Consider the following 26,890-nt stretch of genomic DNA (forward strand, 5'->3'; position numbering starts at 1 on the left):
GAGTAAAGATGAAATCTTTACTAGTCAGAAAAAAACAAAGATTTTGAAAGTAAATAAATAAAATCTCTTAGCAGCAGACTAGAGAATACCAACTCCTGGCAGCTTACTCAGAAGAATGTCCTTTAAATACTCAGAGCCTATTTATTTTTCTGAAGGAAAATCCTCAAATTTTTGGTTTGATTTCTCTTTGCAATGGGCATCTCAATATGTCAATTGGAAAAGGGTGTTAAAGCAGACACATCAATAACAGTAGGTGTCATAATAGCTCTCTCAGCAGGGAAGAAACAGGAAAAAAAGAAATCAGTTTGATACATTAATTCAGTCTGATACACTAATTCAAATATCTTATCAGTGTAAGACTTTTCCTATTAAAATAAAAAGTGTCACAAAACAGTCCCTAAAGAGAGTATACTGCTAACTTGTTAAGATTTAAATAAAAACTCTGACATCAATAAAGATAAATTCAAGATGAATTTTAGAATTCAGAAAAATATATATTCTAAAATATATTGATATATTTTAGAAAGCAAATCCTTCAAAATAAGTTTAATATTGAAAACATTGTAGCACTAAAAGATGTTCAGTTTGGAAATATAGCCCTCGGAAAATAGGTTTATCACCAATAATTATAGATATATAAGTTGAATTAGCAATTTTTTTTAAAGATTTATTTATGTATTTATACAAGCACTGGTTACAGTCAGAAGCAAGGAAGGGTGAGAGAATTCACCAGAGCCAGAGCAGGAAATAGAACAGGCAGACTGACGAAATACACTGCTGAGGGAAGTAGTGGGCAGCAGGAGAGGTCTGCGCGCCATGTGAGATCCTCACCCAGTAGGTAGCAGGGGAGCAAACCAGCGCTGCAGAGTCTGCGGGCAGCTTCCCAACCCAGCGCTCAACAACTGCGCCACGGAGGAGGCCCTGAATTAGTAATGTTTTTGAAAGATAATTGAACAGTATTATTATTTTTATTCAGCTTATTTTTTTTGATAAATCACTGAGAACAGTTTTATTTATTTTTGTCATTTTTTTAATTAAGATAACATTGTTTATGAAATTGTATATGATTTAGGGGTATAAGTTCACACTTCTTCAGATGTATGTTACCACACCAAACTCACCACCATAGCACTGAGTCCTCCATCATAGCCCAACAGGATACAAGCCACTTTGCTCTCCACCCTCCCACTACTGCTCTGTTACCCTCAGTTCTATAGTTTCACTTTGGTTTGTTTTTTTGTCTATTCTTTTCTTTTGTTTCTCCATATTTCATATATGTGTGAAATCATCTAATATTTTTCTTTCCTCTTCTGACTTATCTCACTTAGCATACTCAATTTTAGTTCCATCCATGTTCTCAAAAATGGTAATATTTTGTTTCTTTTTTCATAGCTGAGAGGCAGTTCCATTTATATTCTTGTTTCCCTTGTCATAGATAAACTGTCCATGTAAGTCTGGGTTATTTCTGGGCTCTCAATCCTATTCCATTATTATGTGTGTGTCATTCAGTCTCTCAACTTATATCTCAATAACATAATTTTAATTACGGTCATTTTGCAGAATAGTGTGAATTCTGGGAGTATTATATTTCTGTACTTCTTATGTTTTGTTATTGTTTTGGTTAATTGGGGTAACTTGTGATTCCACATAAATTTCAGTAATGTTTGTTCTACTTATTTGAAGAACGACATTGAAACATTGATAGGGATTGCATTAAATCTGTATATTGCTTTGGGTAGATGGCCATTTTAACAATGTTACTTTTTCAACTAATAAGCAAGGGATATTTTTCTACTTCTTTGTGTATACTTTTTTTCCCTACAATATCATATAGTTTTTGTTGTATAAACTTAGGACTTTTTGTTTATTTTATTCCTAGATATTTATTTTTGATGGCATAGTAATTAGGATTGTTTTATTGATTTTTTTCTCTTCTAGTTTGTTGCTTTCATCTAGAAATACAACAGATTTTTGTGTATTGATTTGTAGCCTTCCGTTTTACTATATACTGTTTGTTATTGTTTCTAATGTTTTTTTTTTTTTTTTGGTGGAGTTTTTAGAGTTTTCTATTTATATGATGATGCCATGTGCAAATAATGTTAGTTTTACTTCTTCAATCCCATTTTAGATTTTTTATATCTCTCTCCCATAACTATTATAGCTAAGACTTCCAGTAATATGTTGAATAATAGTTATGAAAGTGGATTACTTTAAATTGTACCTGATGTTGGAGAGAAAACATTCAGTTTTTCAATATTGATAATTGTATTAGTCGTGGATATGATATATAGGAAGTTCATTTTCTTGACATGATCTTCCTCTACCTATTTTTTGTGGGTTTCATGTCATGAATGTATATTGAATCTTGTTAAATCTTTCTCCACATTTATTGATACTATCAGATGATTTTTAGCTTCTCTTTGGTTGATGTGGTTTGTAGTGATTTCCCTAATATACTTTATATTAATATAATTTGACTAAATATTTAATATACAAAATGAAAACTGACAGAATTTTTAATATGTGAATATTTATATAATTAAGAGTTTAAATGCAGGGTACTTGAACCTAAAATTTTTCATTACAAACATAGAACTTGATATAGAAGGTTAGTTTTCTGAACAATTTATACTTCGGACCTTAAAGAAAGCAATAATAAAGATATTTACTGAAAATTTGTGTGTAGGGAATTCTTGAAGAGAAATAATCTTCTGAATTAAGAGTCCATAAAAGCAATGCAGGAAAATACGATCACAGACAGAATTATAGATTAGAATTCAGCATGGTACAATTTTCAGTAATTCAGAAAAAAAAAAGGTATGAAATATATGATTCAAGTGACCACTAAATGTCTAAACCCAACTTTAAAATCACAATATTCAATAAAACAGAAGAGAAGAATATTGAGTGGACCTTTGCAGAGAATCCTGGGCTGCAATTATTTTATATTACATACAAAAAGAAGTGAGATTTAGAGAGAACAAAAATGTTTCCTGAATCTTTAAAGTAGTGTCAGAAAGACTAACATGGAGGTTTAGCTGAAGATACAAATAAATGTTAAAGAAACCTTTTAGATAGAAAAGGAATCTTTAACAATTTGTGAAGCTAAAAGGCAGTCAACCATTTGCTGCTTATGAAGCTAGTGTTATCTTGACTGTGAATGTAGAGAAAATAGAAACATTCAAATTAGTTTGTTCCTGTTTTCCCCATTTAAGAAAAAAATGTATTCAAATTTGAAAGATTAGAAAAAAATTATTAAGAAAATGTAAACCACTGGTTTAGAAGGAATAGGGGTTTGGGGATGATAAGAGTATGCCTTACCATTTTAAAAGAAACCTTGAAAATTAATTGTCCAGAGCAGTAAATATGATAAAAATATTAAAATTTAGAATACTTGGGAAGAGGACCCAAATACAAGACATTGGTATGCTGTCTCAGTTTTGAAAAGGAGGAAGACAAATTTCTGACAGTTTAATATACTAAAAATTAGTATCTAGATAAACTGCAGAATATATTACCACGTGTATGGTTTAAAAGAACTTTAAAGACAAAAATGGAATATTCTGTAGAACAAATACTGCCAAACTAAAGTTCATTTAATTTTTATGTTTTTTTTCCATAAGTGTTTGTAAATCTTCTTATGAGGTACATGCTATGACATTTCAAGTCTAGACTGAAGTCACTAAATTATTTTCATCCAAGAACTCCATAGAATAGAAGATAATAAACATTCTGACCACAGATTAAAGAAAAAAGGTATAAATATGTTAGTTTCATTATTATCTTTAAAAGTCATAATACATGAACCTTTTAAAATTAATATTTTAAATTAGTATTTCAAACAATTTATGTTGAATTACTTAGTTGCAAAGTTTCTTTTCTCAAATTTTTCATCAACATTGATGTAATTTGAAAACTGATTAGATACATTCTGTAGTTTTGAGTATTTCCTGATAGCTATAACTTACCACATGGTCTTCTTTTATTCTCAATTTCAGCATTATGACACTATTAGGATTTTCAAAAGATACTGAGAAATATTCACTCTTGAAGTACAAGGGACTGTCTGTGGTGGTCTCTAATATACTGTTCTAGTACCTAATATTTGTAACTATTTATCACCACACAAATGAAAATGAAAAAAATATACCTATCAAATTTGGAAATGCAATACTAAAAACACTGACTTGTGTTTGTTACATAATCAAGAGACAAATTGTTAATATGCAGTAAATAGTTAAGTCTAAATGTTGAAATGTAACCAAGATAATGTGTGGGTTTAAAATCAATTATAATCTAAATGTTGAAATGTAAAAGAATGTGTGGGTTTAAAATCAATTATAGGAAGTTTATATGGATAAACCATGATTTGACAGCTGTTTAAGGATTTAAGATGAGACAAATTTGGAATGAACATAGTACTAGTCACTTTGGCTATACACCATTCTAACATAATCTTGATCTTTATGTCAGAACATTTTGCTAAAATCAAGACAGATAATGCTTTATACTATGATCTTATACTCAGGCTACATCTGCTATTATTTTTCAGTTTTGAGAACTAAACTTCAAACAGAAATATCGAAAAATGAGAGAAAGGCAGAGTTGAGATAATAAACATCCCAGAAAGTGTATCAGATGATAAACTCAATGAAATTGGATGTTTTGTATTATATTGTTTGACATAAATGATACATAGTTTTAAATAATGGAAGATTGTGATATTAAACCACCCATTTAAATAATGGAAGAGTGTGGTTGGTTCAGAGAGGTCAGAGATCAAATGGAGTGATAGTAAGGTAAAGAGGAATGACTGGTCAAAAGGTGAGATAATGGAGTTTGAAATATTAGAAAAGGGGTCTGTTGTGACAAGTGAATAGTCATTGTTTGTGGCTGGAGTAGACATGAAAATCATCTGTATATAAATCTAAGTAATCTTTTGAATGCTGGGAGATAATTTGAATAATTGTTAAAAGTATTCAAAGACTTCATAAAGAGTGACTAAGAGTCACCAAAAGTAATGATAAAGTGTGGCATGAGAAAAAGCAAGAATCTCAAAAAGAATGAGCACTTTCCTAAGACAAAAGTAATCAAGTAATCACAGGGGCGACTCCCTATTGATCTGCAGTTTGGAATGTTGGACAAATGAGAAAGGCAGTCATTTGTTTAAAACCCCTAGCACATATTGGGACTGACTATGCACAATTCTTAAGGACCAGCATGAATACTTAAAGTAGATGCCTCAAGCGTTGTACAGGAGACTGCCACAAGTGTCAGACTTGGATGGGACCCAGATTTCCAGGTTTTTCATGTCCTAACTTCTATCAAAATAATCTGAAGTTAAATTTTAATTGATTTTCTTTGTTTTATTTTATTTTATTTTATTTTATTTGTCTTTACAACTTCTTATCAAAACCAAATATGTGCTAAGCTCTAGGTGAGGTCAAAGGGAAATAACAAATATAGGACCCAAAAATACAAAAGGGAAAGCTATATACAATGTGGGCCCTGTTTACAAGCAACTCATTTTCTAGCATAAAAGACATATTTTGTAAAACTTTGATATGTTTCATAGAGGCATGTACAAAGTATTATGGCAGATAAAAAGAGAACCAAGATAAAAAAGAACCAGAAAGGGCCTTCCCTGGTGGTGCAGCGGTTGAGCGCTGGGCTGCAAAGCTGCCCGCAGCCTCCGCAGTGCCGGTTCCATCCCCAGCTGCCAGCAAGGGTCCCACATGGCTCGAAAGACCTCTCCTGTCTGGCCTGCTGCTTCCCTCAGCAGTGTATTTTGTCAGTCATCCTGTACTGTTCCCCACTCTGTCTCTGGTGAATTCTCTCACCCTCCCACTGTACCCAGGGCTTGTAAAAATAAATTAAAAAACAAACAAACAAACAAATAAATAAATAAAGAACCAGAAAGTAACAACAAGCAACTATAAACCAGAGACACACTATGGGGGTGGGGGGAGAGGTAGGGAGAGGAAGGATTAGGGTCAAAATAAGGGGGGGTGTAATTGTATGGGGAATATAACTAAAATGAAAATGCATACATTGTGCAAAAATGAAAAATTCTGTAAGAATTATATAAAATCAAATATTAAAAAGAACCACATAAAAAGAGAATCAGCCTGGGAGTAGATAGAATTTCACATAATTAGGTAGGTTTCATATAACTTGTGACCTATGAATTGTATATTTGTGAATATTAACTAGTTGTAGAGAGGTAAAAAAACACATGAAAATATGCTACCACAACAATATCATATGTACACATAAAGCAATCAATCAGAAGCAGAGGCAAAATTAAGCTAGAATGATAAGAGCAAATAAATTTAAAACTGGAGTTAGAGGCAATTAGAAATGCCAGATTATTGTAGATTGTTCGAAAATCATAATAATATTTGCCCTGGGTTTTGGGGCACAACCCACTTATTTGTTATGTTGTTTTTTTTTTTTTTTTTTTTTTCTTGATTTTCCTTTTGGATTGTAGGGAGGCAGTGAGGACACTTCCTCCATGCCTCTGGTTTCTCTCACACTGGTCAAGCAATCAAATGGATATCAGGCAGATTTAGTAGGAGAAAAGAACAAATTTAGTTACACACTATGACAAATCCACCTAGATATAGATGTGAATTCTAAGTCTAGTGGAACAAAATGAATTTCTATATGATGAGCTAAGGAATAGGATACAGGTCTGGGGATTCAAGGAGAGTAATTCACCCTGTGACTCATATGGCAAAGATCAGATGCTCTGTAATCAGATGACTGTCCTTCTTGTAAAAGTCCTATTAATTCTTTTAGTAGTTAAGGGAATGTCAAAGGTTTCCCTTAACTCTCTTGATTGACTTCAGTTCAAAATAATCCATGTGCTGATGTGAGACAATTTGGGAAAGCCTACACTCAACATTTCAGAGGAAGCCTATCCTTCGGGTTCCTCACTGTCTATTGCAAGACTAAATTTTGATTCACCAACTACTTTTACTTCAAATTTCACTTTCCATTCATAGCAAATTTCAGCCATCCTCCTTGTCTCTCTAGTAATTATGTAGAAGGCAGGCGGCAAAAGGCTGAGAACAGGAACAGCCTTCTCTAATATTTACTTATATAGAGCAATGCTGTATTTCACATAGTGCGTATGTGTGTTCAATGTCTCTTTAAAGAAAGATCTAACTTATATAAGTGTTGTACATATAAAATGATGTGTAGTAAACAGAAATGATTAAAGACTTGCCTATTTAGGAAAAAAAAAATGTCATAAGGAACTCTTAGCTTGATGTTAACAATTGCTCATCACATCAAACTCATTATTTCAGAAATTGAAGTTTAGTACTATTCTGGGATGTGGACAGATAATTTATAGCATTCCATCATGATTAATTATAAGTAAAGGGAAATAAATATACTGTCCACATTTTTTCAGGAAAATTTATAAGATGACACTGAAATTTCAGAGAAAATATAAATTCCTTAAGACAGATTTTATTGCATAATTATATTGACTATTTTTAAATGAATGTTGAATTTTACCTTTTGAGATAAGGATTTTTTTTTCATTAATGATTACTATTGATGTTGAATGTCTCTGGCATTTATAATTCCTATGTAATATCTTTGAAAAATCAACATATTTAATTATTAACCATGAGGTTAATGGTTAAGCAAGAGTTAACTTTAAGAGTACAACGATATTGGCCAAAATATAATTTGCATTTCAATCTATATAGAAAGAAGATCATATCATGATAACCTTTGAAGAAAGTGTTACTATAAAGACACATTCATGAATAATTAACCACTTATGATGCTTGTCATGGCAACAAATTACTACAGATATATATATATATGTAATGATTTTTATACTACCTTGGACATTATAATATTTATGAATGATGCACTTTCTTTTCAGATTTTCAATATTGAATCCCCATAGAATACAATGGACACACAGTTGGCTGCTTCTTTTCTTTATCCCTGTGATACTCATATGTAAGATAGAGTTACTATTTCTTTATCGAATAATCAAAATGCAAAATCTTGATATATTCAGCAAATGTATTGTTCCATTTGCTCTTCCAATCTGAAACCCTTAGATCCTTACCACCTTTGTAAGAAAGAATGGCCAATGATTTTCTAAGATCTGACACTAACAGATTTGCCTCTGTCGAAACTTCTTTTTTTAATCTTCTCTTTTATACCTACGTAAACTGAAAAAGCAATTGAGGCATACAATCAGACAAGACTTCATTCTCAATGGCAAAATTGCCTGAAAGATGAAAAAAAGAAATCTCTGGTTAATAAATAACCCAGAACAGCAGCCATCTATGACATGAATGAAAGTAGCTGAACTGATGATTTTCCCTGTATACTTGATGGTTGATGTCATTGATTCTAATGATCACTGTCTAATGTATTTTCAGATTTCAAACCTTTACATATATGACACGGTGCTTCTGCTTGCGAATGCTTTTCACAAGAAGCTGGAGGACCGGAAGTGGCACAGCATGGCAAGTTTGTCATGTATCAGAAAGAACTCCAAGCCCTGGCAGGGAGGGCGTTCCATGCTGGAGACCATCAAGAAGGTAACTCCTAGTCATTATTCATACCGTACAAATTTGCATGGAGTAAACACGCCATCCTATTATGTTATAGCTCTCTGGTATATTATGAAAGATTCATTGGCAATCCTGTCACTATATATATATATATATATATATATATATATATATATATATATATATAATAACCAAATGTATTTAAAAGAACTAAAGAGAAAGGAAAAAAATGTCTATTATTAAAAAATGTAAGTGCTGACTAGCATTTCACACATGAAAATTTTCATATGGAGAAGATACAATGAATTATTGTTTGATGAGATATCTTTTAGAAGGATTTCCCCCCTCACTAATATTACTATCAATTCAAAGTACAAAACAGTACAATGACAAAATGGAAGTATTTTAAAATTAAAATTAGAATGTTAAATATATCTATATTATATAGAAGTAAAAGCGATTGAAGTGAACGATCATTACTGGATAGTTTCACTTAGTTTGGAATATAAATACCCAACAGAAACAAACTTGTCACACTCAGCAAAAACAATCTTTAGACTCTATAAAAATTGTAATCTATCAGAAGAAATAGGGGGTGAGGGAGGAGGGAAGGGAATGTCATATGATATTAGCACTGCAGTTTTGGTGAAAGGGAAGTTAAGCAGGTGCACATGTGGAGGTGTGAAGCTGTAGTCCCAGAATTATATAGTTACATAAATGATAAGTGTGCCAACACAATTTGAGAAAAAAAAGTAGCATTGGAAATATTTTAAATACCTTGGATATAACATTAAGGTTAGAGATGCACAAACCATTGTTTGGCTTGTCACAAAGCACACACATTTATTTTGTTTTTCCTTTACACCATCAACTGAAAAAAATAAGCCCAGTATTTTAAAGCCCAGCTTTAAAATAAGATGATACATGTTAAGATGTTAGATGTAATGATCTTTAATTTATCTTACAATAAAGATCTAATTTGTAAGTAGTTAATATTTTGTGCTCTTGGGAATCATTTTGGATACTTGCTGGCATAAATCTCCTCCACTGTGAGTACGGCGTTTACCTTGGCAGAGGCCTTTCTGGCTGAGCTACCTGCTCACTCCCACAAGGCCGCTTGTGTTGTTGAGCTTCTCTCAATAGTCTAAGCACTCTGCAGTTTATTGGCTTTTTTGCCATGTCATCCTTTCTGGCATTTTCTGTTTGTCTCTCATATCTTCTTGGATTTAAAATGAAATGATTAATAAAGCAAACAAAATTCTTCTGTACCCTTTACATAAATGAGAGCCATTTAGAAATTTATGTTCTTTGTTTAGCCAGTTCTTTTTTGTGTTTGTGTTTCTCTCCTGAAACAAAAAAGAGAATACTTGTCCAATGAAATGTGAATATATTTATAAAGGCCGGATAACAATTAAAAAAAAAAAACACTAGAAATGAAGTAGATGTACAAGAAATAGAAAGTGGATGAAGAAATGTTTCAAATGGAGAGTGGCCTGGATCTTTCTTTCTACTGTTTGCTCTTTGCAAAAACAAACAAACAAACAAAAAAATCACTTTAATGAAAACTTAGGCTCTTATCAGAAGTACTTGAAAAAGTAAATGTATTCACTATATTGGCAGAGAAAGATTTTTTAATTGAAAAATGAATAAGCCAAATCTAAACTCCAACTCTTGCCAAAATTTCCCAACTCTATCTATACAGGAATTTGGCAGCTATGAATCTAATGGAGGTTGTTGAACACGATCTGATCCTGCCAATTTATTAATTCATGATTTGGCATGGGTGCAGGAACCTGCATATATTTTTTCTTCTGAAGCTTTTTCAGAAAATCCAAATAATAGTTTAGGAGTTTGCTTAGGAAACATTTGGTGAGAGTATCCATAGGATGCAAAATAGGGCCACTGTAATATGTAGAGTTTCTCATGGAGCAATTAAGTATATAAAATATTGCTGTTAGAAAAATTACAATCAAAACAATGTTTTAATACAATAGCTATGGGATTTTACTTTTGGGGTGGGTTATTTGCAAGTATTTGTTCCTCTCATCCAGTGGTAATTTTTAAAGGAATGTATCTATTTTATAGCTCTTAGGGACTAAATTTGAATGATCTATGTGATGGTAAGTGTTTAATTTCATTATTGTTTATCTCATATTTCAAATTGATCTTAAAAATGTATTTTTTCCCTGGCCTCCCCGGTGGTGCAGCGGTTGAGCGTTGGGTTGCGAAGCTGCCCGCAGCCTCTGCAGCACCAGTATGATCCCCGGCCGCCAGGCAAGGGTCCCACATGGCGCGCAGACCTCTCCTGCCGCCCGCTGCTCCCCTCAGCAGTGTATTTCGTTAGTCTGCCTGTTCTGTTCCCCGCTCTGGCTCTGGTGAATTCTCTCACCCTCCCGCACATCTGACTGCACCCAATGCTTGTATAAATAAATAAATAAATCTTTTAAAAAATTGTATTTTTTCCCAATCATATCACTTTCCCTCATATGAATGTTTTGTTCAGCACTTTTACATGTAATATGATAATATGGTTGCATTCATATACCAATATAATTTCAAAGAAAGTTTACCATTCACATGGAGACTCAGAGCAGAATGGACAAAAACTGATGAAGGCTGGAGCAAAAGAAAAGGTGTGGTCTGGACCTTTGTCATGGGTAGGAGGTGGGACTGTGGCAACTTCCCTTTGTCTTGGGCTATATATATGCAAGCCTTAAATTTCCAAGGAAATACAGAATAGACTGTCTTAATCAGCCTTACCAGAAGTGGAGCCAACTGGGAAAGGGACAAATATTAATAAGAAGTTAGCAACCAAATATCAACAAATGACATAAGTTCTTTATTGTTCTGGGTATATTCTAGTGATAAAATTATTTTTGTAAAAATTTATTTATGCATACAAGGACTGGGGTGCAGGACGGAAGTGTAGGGGGGTGAGAGGATTCACCAGAGACAGAGTGGGGAGCAGAACAGGAAGATCTACTGAAATGCGCTGCTGAGAGGAGCAGCGGGTAGCGAGTCAGGAGAGGTCTGCTGCACCATGTGGGTTAGCTTCCTGGCCGGGGATCGAACTCTTGCTGCAGTGCTTGTGGATAGCTTCATAGTGCTGATACTTAACCCCTTGCACCACCAGGGAGGCCCATGTGATAAAACTCTTAAATACATTCAAATAGCCACTGCATGCCTATATTAAGGACATATTACATATACTTTACAAAGCTTATGTACTCATGCAATAAGTACAGAGAAGTTAAAGAATAAATTATGTCCCTTAATTTATATTCTTATTAAGGGAATGAGACAAAAGAGTTAAGGAGCAATATAGTTGAAACAGGTACTATAAATGTCCAATAAAGGGAGAGGTGGTAGTTTCCAGGTCATGCTTGCGTTGCTGCTTTACAATTTATTTTAATAATGTAGTATAGGGTCTCCCTGGTGGCGCAGGTGGTTGAGCACCGTGCTGTGAAGCTGTCTGCAGCCTCTGCAGCACCAATTCGATCCCGGCCGGCTGGCAAGGGTCCCACATGGCGTGGTAGACCTCTCCTGTCTTGTCTGCTGCTCCCCTCAGCAGTGTATTTCGTCAGTTTGCTTGTCTGCTCCCCACTCTGTCTTTGGTGAATCCTCTCACCCTCCTGCACATCTGGCTTGTACCACAGTTCTTGTATAAATAAATAAACCTTTAAAAAAAAAGTATAGATACCTCCATATTTCTGTTTTGTTTCCCAATATTTAAAGGTAAATTCTCAAGTATTTATTCCTTCCAGATATTATCAGCAAGCTCCAAATTCTTTGTTATTCACATAAATTTTATAGATTATTTTTGAGATAAATATAATTTTAAATATATCAAGTTTCCCTATGCATGGACAGTCCCTAAAGACTAGTAGTGATATTCATGGGACATTTTATTCCTGAAATTTTATAAGGTATTTTCTGTGTGTCTGTGTGTATGTGTGTATACAATCATTAATAGGATATGTTTCCACTCTATTTCCCATCTAGCTAAGGTATGTGCCTGAGGAAGTTAGTGATATTTGAAATATTTTGCTATTAAGACTGTTCAACGTTTGAAACTTAAATCCTGACTCTTATTTCTCTATTTGTAGTGTATTGCCTTATGTCTTTCAAGAAAACATTGATGTAATCTCCAAATAAAATTAATGATATAATTTAATTCTACTTCATATATTTTAAAAACTTTTCTTGGGACTGTCTGAGAGTATGACCTATGGTATGCACCCTGAATTTGTGCGTGCTTTGGTGGTGCCCACGTTTCCCTGCTTCAGGTGAGGATGCCAGGTCATCTACATCTCAGAGATGTGGGTAAGACATGTCACTTCTACAGGAGAGCTGAGGTGAAGCCAAATTTGCCTGAAACTGACCTGCAGAGTCTTCCTGCCCAGGCTGCAGTATTTCCCAGCTTTCTCCTGATGCGTTTTCAATTTGATTTTGTTATTAGTTCACAGTGGACATATGCTACTCCCAGCTGCTGGGTAGCAGGATCTCAAGAAGTGGTCTTAGGAGAACAACCTTGAGGCAGAGGCTTGAATGGGCCTCTGCTTGGATGGGTCTGTAGGTGGAACTGAAGGGGCCATGGTGGCCAAATTAAAAGTCACTGCTCACAAAATTTGCCATTTGAGGAGCAGATGTCAAGATGGCAACATGTAAGGAAGATGTTCAGAGATTTCTATAGTATTTTATTGACTCACAAAAGTGTCAGAACATGTTGCCATAGATATTACAGAATCACTCTCTATAAGCAATGACTTAGATTTATATTATTGGGGCACCATCTTTACAAATTTTCAAAATTAAAAAAAATGTGTTTATTTTTATTGGTAAGCCATTGTTTTGAAAACTATGTATATTTCAGGAATATGTCTTCATGCTTCAGTATCTATATACCAGACTGTACCCATCATCAAATTTCTATAGCATTCACCAAAAGTAAAATGAATGCCTTTATTTAAACCCCCACCACAGAGCAACCATTTCTTTAAAAAAATATTTATTTTTATTTTTATTTTTTTATGTATAAGAACTGGGGTGTAAGGCAGAGATGTGAGGGATGAGAGTATTCACCAGAGTGGGGAGCAGAACTGGTGGATCTACTGAAATACACTGCTGAGAGGAGCAGAAGATTAGACAAGGGAGATCTGCTGCCCCATATGTGTTAGCTCCCTGGTTGGGGTTTGAACTCAGGCTGCAGTGGCTGATGATAACTTGAAAATGCTGAGACTTTAACCCCTGTGTTGCCAATGAGGCCCCCAGGGGAAACATCTTTATTATTTTATTATATTATTTTGTAAGTTTTATTGAAATACCATGGCTTAGATATTTGTTAGTATTTTGGAAGTATGGGATCTCACTCTTCAGTTACACCAACGCACCCATAGTGCAACATACTCCATTGTGTTCTATCCCTACTATGTCATTGCCCCTCCCCCCTTCTCTGGATGCCTCAATTCATATTCAGGTTTAAGGTTTGTTTTAAATGTTTGTCTTTGACCTTATTTTGTTTTTTCTACATTCCACATATAAGTGTCACCATCTGGCATGGTGTTTCCTGGCTTACTACACTTAGCATCATCCCTTCCAGTTCCATCCAGCAAATAGTATGAGTTTATCATTTTTGATCATTGAGTAGTATCCCATTGTGTATATTTGCCACAGCTTCCTGAATTTCTCATCTGTTGTTTCTATAGCTTGCTTATTGAAAACAGTGCTGTGATAAATATGGTAGCATAAGTTTCCTTTTGAATTAGTGTTTTTGTGTTCTTCAGGTATATACCTAGGATTACAATTACTGGATACCATTTCAGATCCATTTCTAATATAGTTTTGTAAAGATTTTTTTAATTTATTTATACAAGCACTGGTACAGTCAGAAGCATGGGAGGATGAGAAAATTCACCAGAGCCAGAGCAGGGAACAGAACAGGCAGACTGATGAAATGCACTGCTGAGGGGAGCAGTGGCCGTGGTGGGAGAGGTCTGCGTAACATGTGGGACCCTCGCCGGCCTGGAGGCCAGGGATCGAACCGGCACTGCAGAGGCTGCGGGCAGCTTCACAACCCAATGCTCAACTGCTGCGCCACCAGGGGAGGCCCCATTTCTAATATTTTGAGAAACATCCATACTGTTTTCCATAGGGGATAGACTAGTCTACATTTCCACCAATATTATAATAGTGTTACTTTTGTCCATACCCTCACCATCTCTTGTTGTTTCCCATCTTTTTGTAATGCTTCCATGGTATGATATAGAGAAAGTGAGGTAATATTTCATTATTATTTTTAAATGCACTTCCATGAGGATAGCTGATGATGAACATTCTTTTTCTTTAAAAAAAATGTATTTATTTATGCATACAAGATCTGCAAGAACTGGGGTACAGGCCAGAGGTGCGGGGAGTGAGAGGATTCACCAGAGACAGAGTAGGGAACAAAATAGGCAGATCGACTGAAATACATTGCTAAGGGGAGCAGCAGATGAGACAGGAGAAGTCTGCTGCACCAAGTAAACATTTCCTTGGCTGACCAGGGATAGAACTCATGCTGCAGATAGCTTCATAGTGCTATGCTTAACCACTTGCACCACCAGGGAGGCCCTGAATGTTCTTTCTTGTGCTTACTGGCTATCTGTATGTCTTCTTTGGATAAGAGCCTATTTAGATCTTCTTCCCATTTTTTGATTGGTTTATTTGTTTTTGAGTTGTAAGAGCTCTTTTTAAATCTCTCATATCAATCCCTTATCAAAAATATGGTGTACAAGATTTTTTTTTTCCCATTCAGTAGGGTATGTTTTCATTATTGTGATGATGTCTTTCACTGTGCAGAGGTTCTTCAGTTTGTTGGAGTCATAATTGCTTATATTCTCTTTCATTTCCCCTGTTGCAGACAATGAATATGCAAAGATATCACTGAAATTTATGTCATCAAACATTTTTTCTTATATTTTCTTCTATGCAATTTATAGTGTCAGGTCATGCATACATTTTGACGTTTAATGTTAGTATGATGTGAGAAAGGATCTACATTTATTCTTTGCATGTGACACTCTAATTTTCCCAATATTTATTAAAGAAACTTACCTTGTTCCAGTGTATATCATTCTCTACTTTGTCATAAACTTGTTGTCCATATATATGTGGATTTATCCCTGGGTTCTTAATGCCATTCCATTGGTCTGTGTATCTGCATTTGTTCCAGTACCATCATATTTTAATTATTACAGCTTTATAATATAGTTTGAAATCTGGAAGTATTATACCACCATATAGATGCTAAATCTTATTAAATGCTATATCAGCATCTAGCTGAAGGTACAGCTTTGGCTATTTGGGTATTTTTGTGATTCCATATGAATTTCAGTAATGTTTGTCCTATTTGTTTGAAGAATGCTATTTTTAAAAATAAAAATTTTGAAATTTTCATAGGGATTGCATTAAATCTGTAAATTGCATTGAGTAAGATGGCTATTTTGACAATGATGTTTTTTCTAGTCCACGAGCAGGGAATATTGCCATTTCTTTGCATCGTCTTCTATTTATTTTAACAATGTCTTATGTTTTTCCTTATTTAGGTTTTTTTTAGCATTTTACGAGGTTTACCTCTACGTATTTAAAAATTTTGAATGTGATTATAAATGGGACAGTTTTCTTAATGTCTTCCTCTTTCAGCTGATTGTTTGACTATAGGAAAAAAATATTTTTTTGAAGATTTTATTTATTTATGCATACAAGAACTGAGGTAAAGGCCAGAGGTGTGGGTTGTGAAAGGATTCACCAGAGATAGAGTGGGGAGCAGAACAGGCAGATCTACTGAAATATACCGCTGAGGGGAGTAGCGGGTAAGCCAGGAGAGGTCTGCTGTGCCATTTGGGTAGCTCCCCAGCTGGCCGGGGATCTAACTCATGCTGCAGTGACTGCTGACAGCTTCATAGGTTGAGTCTTAACCACTTGTGCTACCAGGGAGGCCCACAACTTTATTTTTTTATTTAAATATTTTATTTATTTTTGCATAGAACAGGGGTGCAGGCCAGAGGTACAGGGGGTGAGAGGATTCATCAGAGACAGAGTAGGGGACAGAACAGGCAGATTGACTGAAATATACTGCTGAGGGGATCAGTGGGCAAGACAAAAGGCCACTGCACCACTACGTGGATAGTTCCTTGGCAGGCTGGATTTTAAACTCGTGTACAATGGCTACCAATAGCTTCAAACAGTGCTGTGCTTAACCCCTTGCGCAACCAGGGAGGCCCTATTCTCTTTTTCTTAGTGTTATTTATTTATGTTTTAATTTTTGAAAGAACTCATTTTTTTTTTTTTACATCGTTGTTAATTTTGAACAATATATCATCTCTCTCTTTAGGGTGGTCACCATGTTTTTCCCATTACCAAAGCCCCCATAGTCCATCACCAAAATATCTTGTACTGTCTGTTTGGGGCATTTAGTTTATTTTCATATCTTCACTATTATAGTTTTGCAAACATCAGGCTGTAGATTTCCTTTCCAAAATCATTCTCAATAAACTGAAAGGATTTCCACTAAGACATAGTATAAGACAATGATGTCAATTCTCACCACTATTATTCAACATAGTATTAGAAATCCTAACTAAAACTATTAGGCTAGAGGAAGATATAGAAGGAACCCAACTTGGGAAAGAAGTAGAATTATTATTATTATTTGCAAACAAAATGATAATATACATAGAGAACCCTAAAATTTCCACAGGAAAACTAATCAAAACAATAAAACAGTTCAACAAAATGGTGAGTTGCAGTATGATCCCTGGCCAGGGAGCAAACCCAGATGGTGCAGCAGACCTCTTCTGTCTCTCCTGCTGCTCCCCTCAACAGTGTATTTCAGTCAATCTGCCTATTCTGTCCCCCGCTTTGTCTGGGGTAAATCCACTCACCCACCAACCTCTGGCCTGTTTCCCAGTTCTTGTATGCATAAATCAATAAATCTTTTTAAAAAAAAGAAAAAGAGAACAATGCTACCTGTGTTTTTTTTTTCATATAAGGCTTTTATATGTTAAGATATGTTACATTTCCCCCAATATTTCAAGGGTTTATCATAAATAAATGCTGAATCTTATTAAATGCTATATCAGCATCTAGCGATATACTTACATATTTTTATTTTTGTTAATATGACAAATTGTGTTGATGATTTTCTTATGTTGAACCAATCTTGTGTCACTGATACAGATTCCATTTGACATGATGACCTTTTTTGGATTTGTTTGCTAAAATATTATTCAGGATGTTTACATCTACATTCAATAGGGTGATTGATTAGTAGTTTTCTTTATTTTGTGTTGTCTGTATTTGATTTTTGTTTAAAGCAATGTTGGCCTCATAAAATGTGTTTGGAAGTGGTCCTTTTCTCTCAATTTTTTGAGAGTTAGAACATATTATTTTGTCTTTGAAATTTTGTAAATCTTCACTTGTGAAGTTATCTGGTCAGGGACTTTTGTTTCCTGGGAAAAATTCAATTACTTTTTCAATTTCCTTGCTTGTGATTGGCTTATTCAAGTTTTCTATTTGTTCCCTATTCAGGCTTGGATGATTGTATAATTCTAAGAATTTTTATATCTTATCTAGGATTTCTAACTTGATGGCATATGAATGTTGAAAGTAATCTCTTATTATTCTCTGGATTTCTGAAGTGTCTTTTGTAATTTCTCCTCCTTTGCTTTTAATCATATTTATTTGTGTTTTCTCCTCTTTGTTCTCAGTAAGCCTGGCTAGGGTTTGCCTGGTTTTCTCTTCCTTCCTTCCTTCCTTCCTTCCTTCCTTCCTTCCTTCCTTCCTTCCTTCCTTCCTTCCTTCCTTCCTTCCTTCCTTCCTTCCTTCCTTCCTTCCTTCCTTCCTTCCTTTCCTTCCTTCCTTTCCTTCCTTCCTTCCTTCCTTCCTTCCTTCTTTCCCTCTTTCTCTCTTCTCTCTCTCTCTCTCTCTCTCTCTCTCTCTCTCTCTCTTTCTTTTCTTTCTCTTTCTTTGCTTTTTCAAAGAACCAGTTTTTGTTTTCATTGAAATTTTGGGCTATAATTTTTGTATCAATTTCATTTGTTTATGCTCCAATTTTTATTATTTCCTATCTTTTACTGCAATTTGATTGCTTGTTCTTATTTCTAAAATTGTTTGAGATGAGAAGCATTTAAGCATCCTTCTTGTTTCTTCACATGGGTCTGCATTGTCATATACTTAAGCTCTGGAAGGCTGTGACCCATAAGTTCTCGAATGTTGTGTCTTCATTTTTCATTTGTCTTGAGTTTTTTTTTTTTTTAATTTCTTCTTTGATATCCTTGGTAACCCAGTAGTCTTTCCATAGTGTGTTGTTCAGTGTCCCTGTACTTGATGATTACACTGCTTTCTTCTTGTAGTTATTTCTAGTTTAATACTATTATGGTCAGAGAAGAGGACTGTTATCATTTTAATCTTCATGATTTTTTAAAATATTTATCTGACCACTGAATACATGATCAATCCTGGAGAATGTCCCATGAGTACTGAGAAAAATGTGCATTCTGCTTTTTTTTGGATGCATAACTCAACATATAGCTAATAGGTCCATGTGTTCTACAACTTTGTTTAAGGCTATTGTGTCCCTATTCAGATCAATTCTGCTTCATTTTTATGTCTATTAACATAGCAGTCACCTACCTTATATATGTTTTATCTAATATTGATAGTAGCTTCCTAATATATTTTAATGCTCATTTGTATACAAGTATACAAATATGTTAAGTATTCTTGATATAATATTTTTTAGTCATTAAATTGTGCCCATCCCTATTTTTTACCATCTTTTTTTAACTGGAAATCTATTTGTCTGATATTAATATGGCCATTCCTTCCTTACTTTGGGTCCTATTTACTTGTAGGATTGATTTTCAACCTTTTTTTTTTTTTTTTTTTTTTTTTTTTATAGAGGCATGTTTTATTTATTTATTTGTTTGTTTGTTTGTTTTGTTTATACATGCACTGGGTATAGTCAGAAGCGCGGGAGGGTGAGAGAATTCACCAGAGCCAGAGCGGGGAGCAGAGCAGGCAGAAGGACCGAAGTACACTGCTGAGGGGAGCAGCGGGCGGCAGGAGAGGTCTGCGCGCCATGTGGGACCCTCCTCCGGTGGCCGGGGAGCAGCTGGGGATCGAACCGGCGCCGCAGAGGCCGCGGGCAGCTTCGCAACCCAGCGCTCAACCGCTGCGCCACCGGGGAGGCCCGATTTTCAACCTTTTATTTGGAATCTGTATTTATCTATGGAGTAGGTATGTCTTCTGGAGGCAATAGAAGGTTGGATTCTGTTTTCCAATCCAATCAGGTACTCTGAATCTTTTTTTTTTTTAAGATTTATTTATTTATGCATACAAGAACTGGGGTACAGGCCAGAGGTTTGGGGTATGAGAGGATTCACCAGAGACAGAGTGGGAAACAAAAGGGACAGGCAGAGTGACTGAAATAAACTGTTGAGGGGTGCAGCGGGCGAGTCAGGAGAGGTCTGCTGCACCATGTGGGTGGCTCCCTGGCCAGGGATCAAACTCATGCTGCTGTGGCTGTATAAAGCTTCATAGGTTGTGTCTTAACCCCTTGTACCACCAGGAAGACAAACTTTGAGTCTTTTAATTTGTCAGTTTTGTCCATTTGCATTCAGAGTAATTATTGATATATGAAAATCTGTTACTGTCATTTTGTCATTGTATTTCCTTGTTCCATTCTTTGTGGTGTTTCTCTCTTTCGTTTAGATACTATAGATCTTTTAATATTTCTTAGATAAGGGGGTCTGGTTTTTGCTTCCTCCTTTTGGTTTCTATTTGTCTGAGAAGGTCTTTATTTCTCTCTCATGTCTGAAATTGTTCCTTGCTGAGATAGAGTATTCTTGAGAGGCAGTTTTTAATCTTTAAGTTTTTCAGTCATATTTTTTCAATTTTCCTTGTTCACAAAGTTTATTCAGAGTAACCAAAGTTAGCCTGATGGGGGGAAGGGGTTGGGAGACCATTTTTAAATGCAAATTATAAACACATAAAAGGGCCTCCCCTGGTGGTGCAGTGGTAGAGCACTGCACTGCGAAGCTGCCCGCAACCTCTGCAGCACTGGCTCAATCCCCGGCCCTCGGCAAGGGTCCCATATGGTGCGCAGACCTCCTGTCACGCCTGCTGCTCCCCTCAGCAGTGTACTTCGGTCCTTCTGCCTGTTCTTCTCCCCGCTCTGGCTCTGGTGAATTCTCTAGCCATCCTGCACTTCTGACTGTACCAAGTGCTTGTATAAATAAATAATAAATAAATCTTTAAATAAATAAATAAATAAACACATAAAATCACTTAATAAAATTTGTACAGACAGATCATCAGCTACCCACAAGAAGTTATCCTAACTTTTATCATAATTGTCAATGAGAGTTTCTCTGAAAATTACCCTGATTTAGACTATAAGATTCAAATAAGACCATTCCAAGTGTTGAAGACTAAGAATATGAGAAACCTGAATTAAGAAAACATGGACTAGCTCATCACCATTACTGGCATGATGATCTGGATGTTCCTGTTGATTCTAGAGATGCAGAAAAGCTCCTCCCAGCAGGATGTGTGTGGTAACACCTCCTTGAAAGAGATGGACCGTGGCTGAATCACGGAACCCTGCATTTGTCAATACTGCCTAAGCATCCACAACAAGGAACTCCATGTTTTCTGGCAAACAGATAATCTAACTTCAAGAGTTTTTTGAAAATAAACCTGCAGGACAGCTGTCAGCCACTGTCATTCCTTTTGTACAGAATGATTTTATTGAAAATGTTCAAACTGTTTTCAGAGTGAATGATTTATTAAACCTTATAGGCATCTATTAAGTTGTGCTTTCAAGTCAACAAGAGTGAGCAATATGATGTTCGCTACAAAAATTTCATTGACGTCATTTATTAGCAGAAAATGGTTGTGGAACATCTGCATGAAGAAGTGGCTGAATAAACAGAATAGAAATGTTTTTCAGAGAAGTATGTGGGATTGCTTAAGTAACTTTTCAGAAAACCAGACATTTATGAGAGTCTTCCTTCAGTCTTAGCTTCATGCATGAAAGAACACAAAGATTTTAAAAAGATGAGCTTCCTTCAGTTCTTCCATGAAACATGGAAGGATTTTAGTTATACTGAAAGAAACAGAATTTATGGTGGCATCGACATTCTGCTGTAGGTGACCCTGGGGCCAGTAGTCCCAGATGCTACAGTATATGTTCAACCTGGTTATATCTGGTAAGGATATCAGTGCAGCCAACCTAACAGCATTTGTAGTGAAAGACCCAAGATGAGGCTGCTGATCCTGCAGACTGATGCCCTTTTTCTGAGTAACAATAACATTTCCTGTGTGGGTATGTTTGAGAAGATGACTGAAAGTATAATATCAGTATTGCACAAAACCATGGAACAGCTGGCTTTCCATTGCAAAGACTGTGATTATCATTGCTTCAATGCATGCTCTTGTAACTTGGCAACAGAAAATTCTATTGGGTCTCAGTGGAATCCTAAAAAAACTACCATTGAAAATATTTAGTTTCCTTACACATAAATGACATCCTCCTCCTCCTCCTCCTCCTCTTCCTCGTCATCATCATTATGTCAATGTCATCATCATCATCATCATCATCATCATCATCATCGTTGTCACTGTCATTGTTATCATCACTGAGGCTTGATTTGATACTTCTCATGCTGGAAACTGAAGATGAAGCCTGTGACTGTCGTCTGGTTTATGTCTCTTGGCTTTGCACTATCAGAGCAAAGAGAAAGCAGAGAAGAGGTTCATGGATGTGGCAGTGCTGAAGGACTGTACTACTCATGTTCACAGCACCATCATGGCTTGGCTGAGGCAGAAAACAAGCCAGGCTCTCATCGAGGCTTATGTAGACATAAGAAAGGTCAGGAATAGCTGTGGGATGGTTTCTGTATACACTTGACAGATGAAATAATTAATTGACTTAGCAGAATTTCAGCTAAAGAATGATTTTCTAGTAAATTTGAAACACTTGATATTGAAAAAGGCAAAATGCCTTTATTGCAGTCTGCAATTAATTATGGACCAGTATCGTGGGCACATCTATTCTTACTAAGGAATGATTACCACCTCTCCAGAATGGAAAGAGAGTATCATAAGCATTGAAAAACTTTATCGAGGAGTCTCCCTAGTGGCCTTGAGGTTAATTTTCAGCACTGTTACAGTTATAGCCTGAGTTTGATCCCTGGCAACCAGGGAGCTAACCCACATAAGGCACAACAGACCTCTCCTACCTCATCCGCTGTTCCCCTCAGCAGTGTATTTCAGTAGATCCATCTGTTCTGCTCACTATTCTGTCTGTGGTGAATCCTCTCACCCACCCTACACATCTGGCCTATACCCCAGTTATTCTACTCAAAAATAAATAAAATTAAAAAAATAACTTTATCCAAGGACAAAACACAAACTCTAAAGCACCCATAAAATTTGGAAGATATTTGGGGACAATCTGACAGAAATTATCAGATATGCCTAGGCTGGTGATTGCTGCTAACAGTGACTGGAGAAAGCTGTCTGCTTGCTCCAGTGCTCACATGAGCACAGCTGTGTGTTTCACACCCATGCACTTGGGGGTTGACACTGTTCCCATGTATGTGAGGTCTGCTGCTGTTATTACAAGGAGATTCTTAATATCATCATTTTGCTCCACAATAGTTTTCTAATCTGGGGTCACTTTTCTTAGTAAAGTGTTTGTTTTCACATTTTAAGTAAAAATGTTACGGTAATTTCACAACACAGAGTAAAGATTAGGCATTTTTATATTGTATTAGTGCCTTTGTTTAACATCAGAGTTTATAATCTTCATGTATATATAGATAGCAGGATGCCAGTATTTGTTGAAGATGGACTTCTGAGTTATGTTTTCTTGTGCTAGACATTTTAATAGATATCATCCATATGCTTGGAGTTTTTGTTATTTGAGATAACAATTAGCTAAAGTATTATCTCCTATTAGAGAAGTCACATTTAATTCCTCCTAGAAAATGGTTCTCATTGCTCTAAAACATCAGAAAGGAGGGATTGGACTGCTTAGGTCTATGTTAACTTCTGCCATTTATCCTATTATAAAAAATGTTTTTCTTAAAAGGTACGATAGGGACAATTTAAAAAATCATATATATATATATTTTTTTTTTTCCTAACAGCCTTAGCTTCTGTTTTTTTTTTCACCTTTTTTTTTTTTAATTTATTTTTTATTTATACACTAGCTGGGGTACAGGCCAGAGGTGTGGGAGGGTGAGAGGATTCACCAGAGACATTGCTAGGAGCAGGACAGGCAGACAGACTGAAAGCACTGCTAAGGGGAGCAGCAGGGGCATCAGGAGAAGTCTGCCGCCCCATGTGGGAATCTCCCTGGCCAGCTGGGAATTGAACCGCACTGCAGAGGCTGAAGACAGCTTCATAGCACTGCACTCAACTCGCTGCACCACCTGGGAGGCCCTTAGCTTCTGTTTTTTGAGTAACATCTTGGTTTAATAAAAATGCCAAAGTGTTTTGCTTTAAATTATATCAAGATTTTAACTAAAAATGTTGTTTAATTATGTAAAGAATATATCCTTTTACGTTTGTTTTACTACTGTTCGTACATATAATTCATGTGAACTATACACTTTCAGAGTAAAAAGATAAAGTTAATCCAACACATTTCTTCCATTTTAAGGTGAAGACAACTGAACTGTAGAAAAATTTAAAAAATTTCTTAAGGATTGGTTGCACAAAAAATATTTGTAAATAATGTCTTTTGGCTTTCAATTTTGTATTCTGTGTACCATAGCATTTTCATTATTTTATTGTGCATGACACTATTTGTCTATTACTTTCAAAATCATTTAGCTAAAGAAAGAAGACACATCAAGAAATCTTGGGTGTAAGCAATATGTGTTAATATTATATAAGTGATATCTTCATTTTAATATATCTTATTTAAATGCCTCATTATGGAGTATGCATGATAAGTCTGCAAGAGGAATATTCTAAAGGCATAGATTATATTTTTAAATACAAAAATTAACTTTCACGTATATTCTTCATTTTAGTTTATTATGAGAAGATAGATTTAATTGTTGGGTCTCCCTGGTGGCCTAGGGGTTATGTCTCAGCACTATCACCACTACAGCCTGAGTTCAATCCCCCCGCCAGGTAGCTAACTCACATGACTTGGAAGAGCTCTTCTGTTTTGACCACTGTTCCCCTCACCTGTGTACTTCAGTTAACCTGCCTGTTCTGCTCCACACTCTGTCTCTGGTGAATCTTCTTCTGGCCTACACCTCTGGCCTACACCCCAGTTCTTCTACGCCAAAAAAAAAAAAATATATATATATATATATATATATAGTAATATATACTTTGTTAAAGAGATTTTATATGCTATAACTTAAATTTGTTGATGTTACATATCCTAGATCAAACATGCAAACTTTTAAAGTAAATAATAAAGGCAATACAGCTGAACTGCTCTGTAAGAGAGTGGGAGAGCTCCATAGATGGACATCCCATTATTTGGGGAATTTGAAAATGGCTTGCTTGAACAGTTGAAAACCAGTTTTATCCACATGGAGTGATCGTCTTTTTTATGGATAGAAGAACAGTGTTACATGCAACATAATCAGCCTATGATTAGTTACACAATTCTATGATTAAATGACAATCACATTCTCACTTTTCCTACTGTTAATATTGAGCCAATTTCCAAGAGTACACTTTGTTCAACCCTGTATCAACCACCCCTCTTAATATACATTTACTGTATGTTTATGCCATGTAATGTATTATTTAAAGTCTTTTATGTGATTGAGCAAAGGGATTTTAGGTTCCTTAATGAATTTCAGCTAAAATACAAAAAAAAAAAAAAAAAAAAAAAAACTGGGCCTCTTTGGTGGCACACGGCGTTAAGTCTCAGCACTATGAAACTATGGGCAGCCACTGCAGCATGAGATCTATACCTAGCCAGGGAGCTGACCCACATGGCACAGCAGACCTCTCCTGCCCACTGTTCCCCATAACAGTGTATTTCAGTGGATCACCTGCTCTACTCCCCACCTGTCCTTGGTGAATCCTCTTACCCCCGACACCTCTGGCCTACACCCCAGCTCCTGTATGCATAAAATGAATAAAATAAATGTTTTTTAAAAAGATATACAAAGCTATCCTCTAAAGTGAAATCTAACAAAAGCCCTAAATATAGTAATAATACCGTTCTGCAGAATCTTACAGGGAAGTGGAGCATATTGTGGTTCACACTCAGTTCCCCAGTTCATGACTGATACACCCTTCTCTGGAATGCAGGCAATTGAGCCACTGTCCACGAGCTGAAGGAGTTTGTACTCAATGATTGGTCACTGCAGAACTGGAAATAACTGAGTCCCTTACCTCCATTTGGGATCAACTTGAAGAGATTTTGTAACCATAGACTGGCCCATGGGATCACATGAGCCTGTTATATTTTGTGTCAGAATTTTGAGTGCCCCAGAGTTTAACTCCCATTATCTCCTTACCTGGTAGTGGCTTTTCAAAGAGCATTTGTTTTTTTTTTTTGTTTGCTTAAGATTTATTTATTTATGCATACAAAAAATGGGTACAGGCCAGAGGTACGGAGGGGAGGAATGGTGGTGATAGGATTCACTAGAAACAGAGTGGGGAGTAGAAGAGGCAAATCTACTAAAATACACTCCTGAAGGGAGAAGTGGGTAAGACAGGAGAGGTCTACTGCGCCGTGTGTGTAGCTCCCTGGTCAGGGATCAAACTTGTGCTGCAGAGGCTGCAAAGACCTTCACAGTGCTGTGCTTAACCCCTTGCACCACCAGGGAGGCACTTCAAAAGAGCATTTCATGTAACCCTCCTGCTCACAAACAAATCTCCATCCAGAGCTTTTCCGGGGAACCTGACCCAAAACAGAGAAAATAATTTAGAAAATTTTCATGAAACTGATATAAGTTTGATATATGTAAAGCTTGGAGAAGAGAATATTTCAGGTGTTGTGAACACTCACTGAGATATATTTTGGAGTAAGTCACATAGATAAAGACAAAGATTAATTTACCAAGATACACTAAACACAGAATCTTTTGGTGTGAAGAGATTTAGGAACAAAATGTTTTTGTAGGTAAATGAGGATCCTAAAAACTTTGAGCATAATTATGACAAAAAAAAAAAAAAAAAAACAGGGCTGAGATCTAGAAAGACTACAGTAGTTACATCTTCGGTTTAGTCAAAATAAGTCAGAAATATATTGTATTCACAATGTGTGACTACATATGAAAGCGCTTGGATTTCCTATGTTTTTTTGTTTT

The 26,890-nt window shown here is 35.7% G+C and overlaps 1 protein-coding gene across 1 annotated transcript in view; it reads left to right on the forward strand.

Moving 5' to 3' along the window:
* Positions 1–26,890, forward strand: part of GRID2 (glutamate ionotropic receptor delta type subunit 2) — a 1,708,541-nt gene that overhangs the window by 1,024,873 nt on the left and 656,778 nt on the right. The window contains exon 7 of the mRNA XM_037529328.2: positions 8,418–8,579. Within this exon, the coding sequence (XP_037385225.2) occupies positions 8,418–8,579 (162 nt within the window). The remainder of the gene's footprint in view (positions 1–8,417; positions 8,580–26,890) is intronic.

The sequence above is a fragment of the Talpa occidentalis genome, unplaced genomic scaffold, assembly GCF_014898055.3.
Source record: "Talpa occidentalis isolate TD23 unplaced genomic scaffold, MPIMG_talOcc4v2.1 talOcc4.6, whole genome shotgun sequence".
NCBI classification, from domain to species: domain Eukaryota; kingdom Metazoa; phylum Chordata; class Mammalia; order Eulipotyphla; family Talpidae; genus Talpa; species Talpa occidentalis.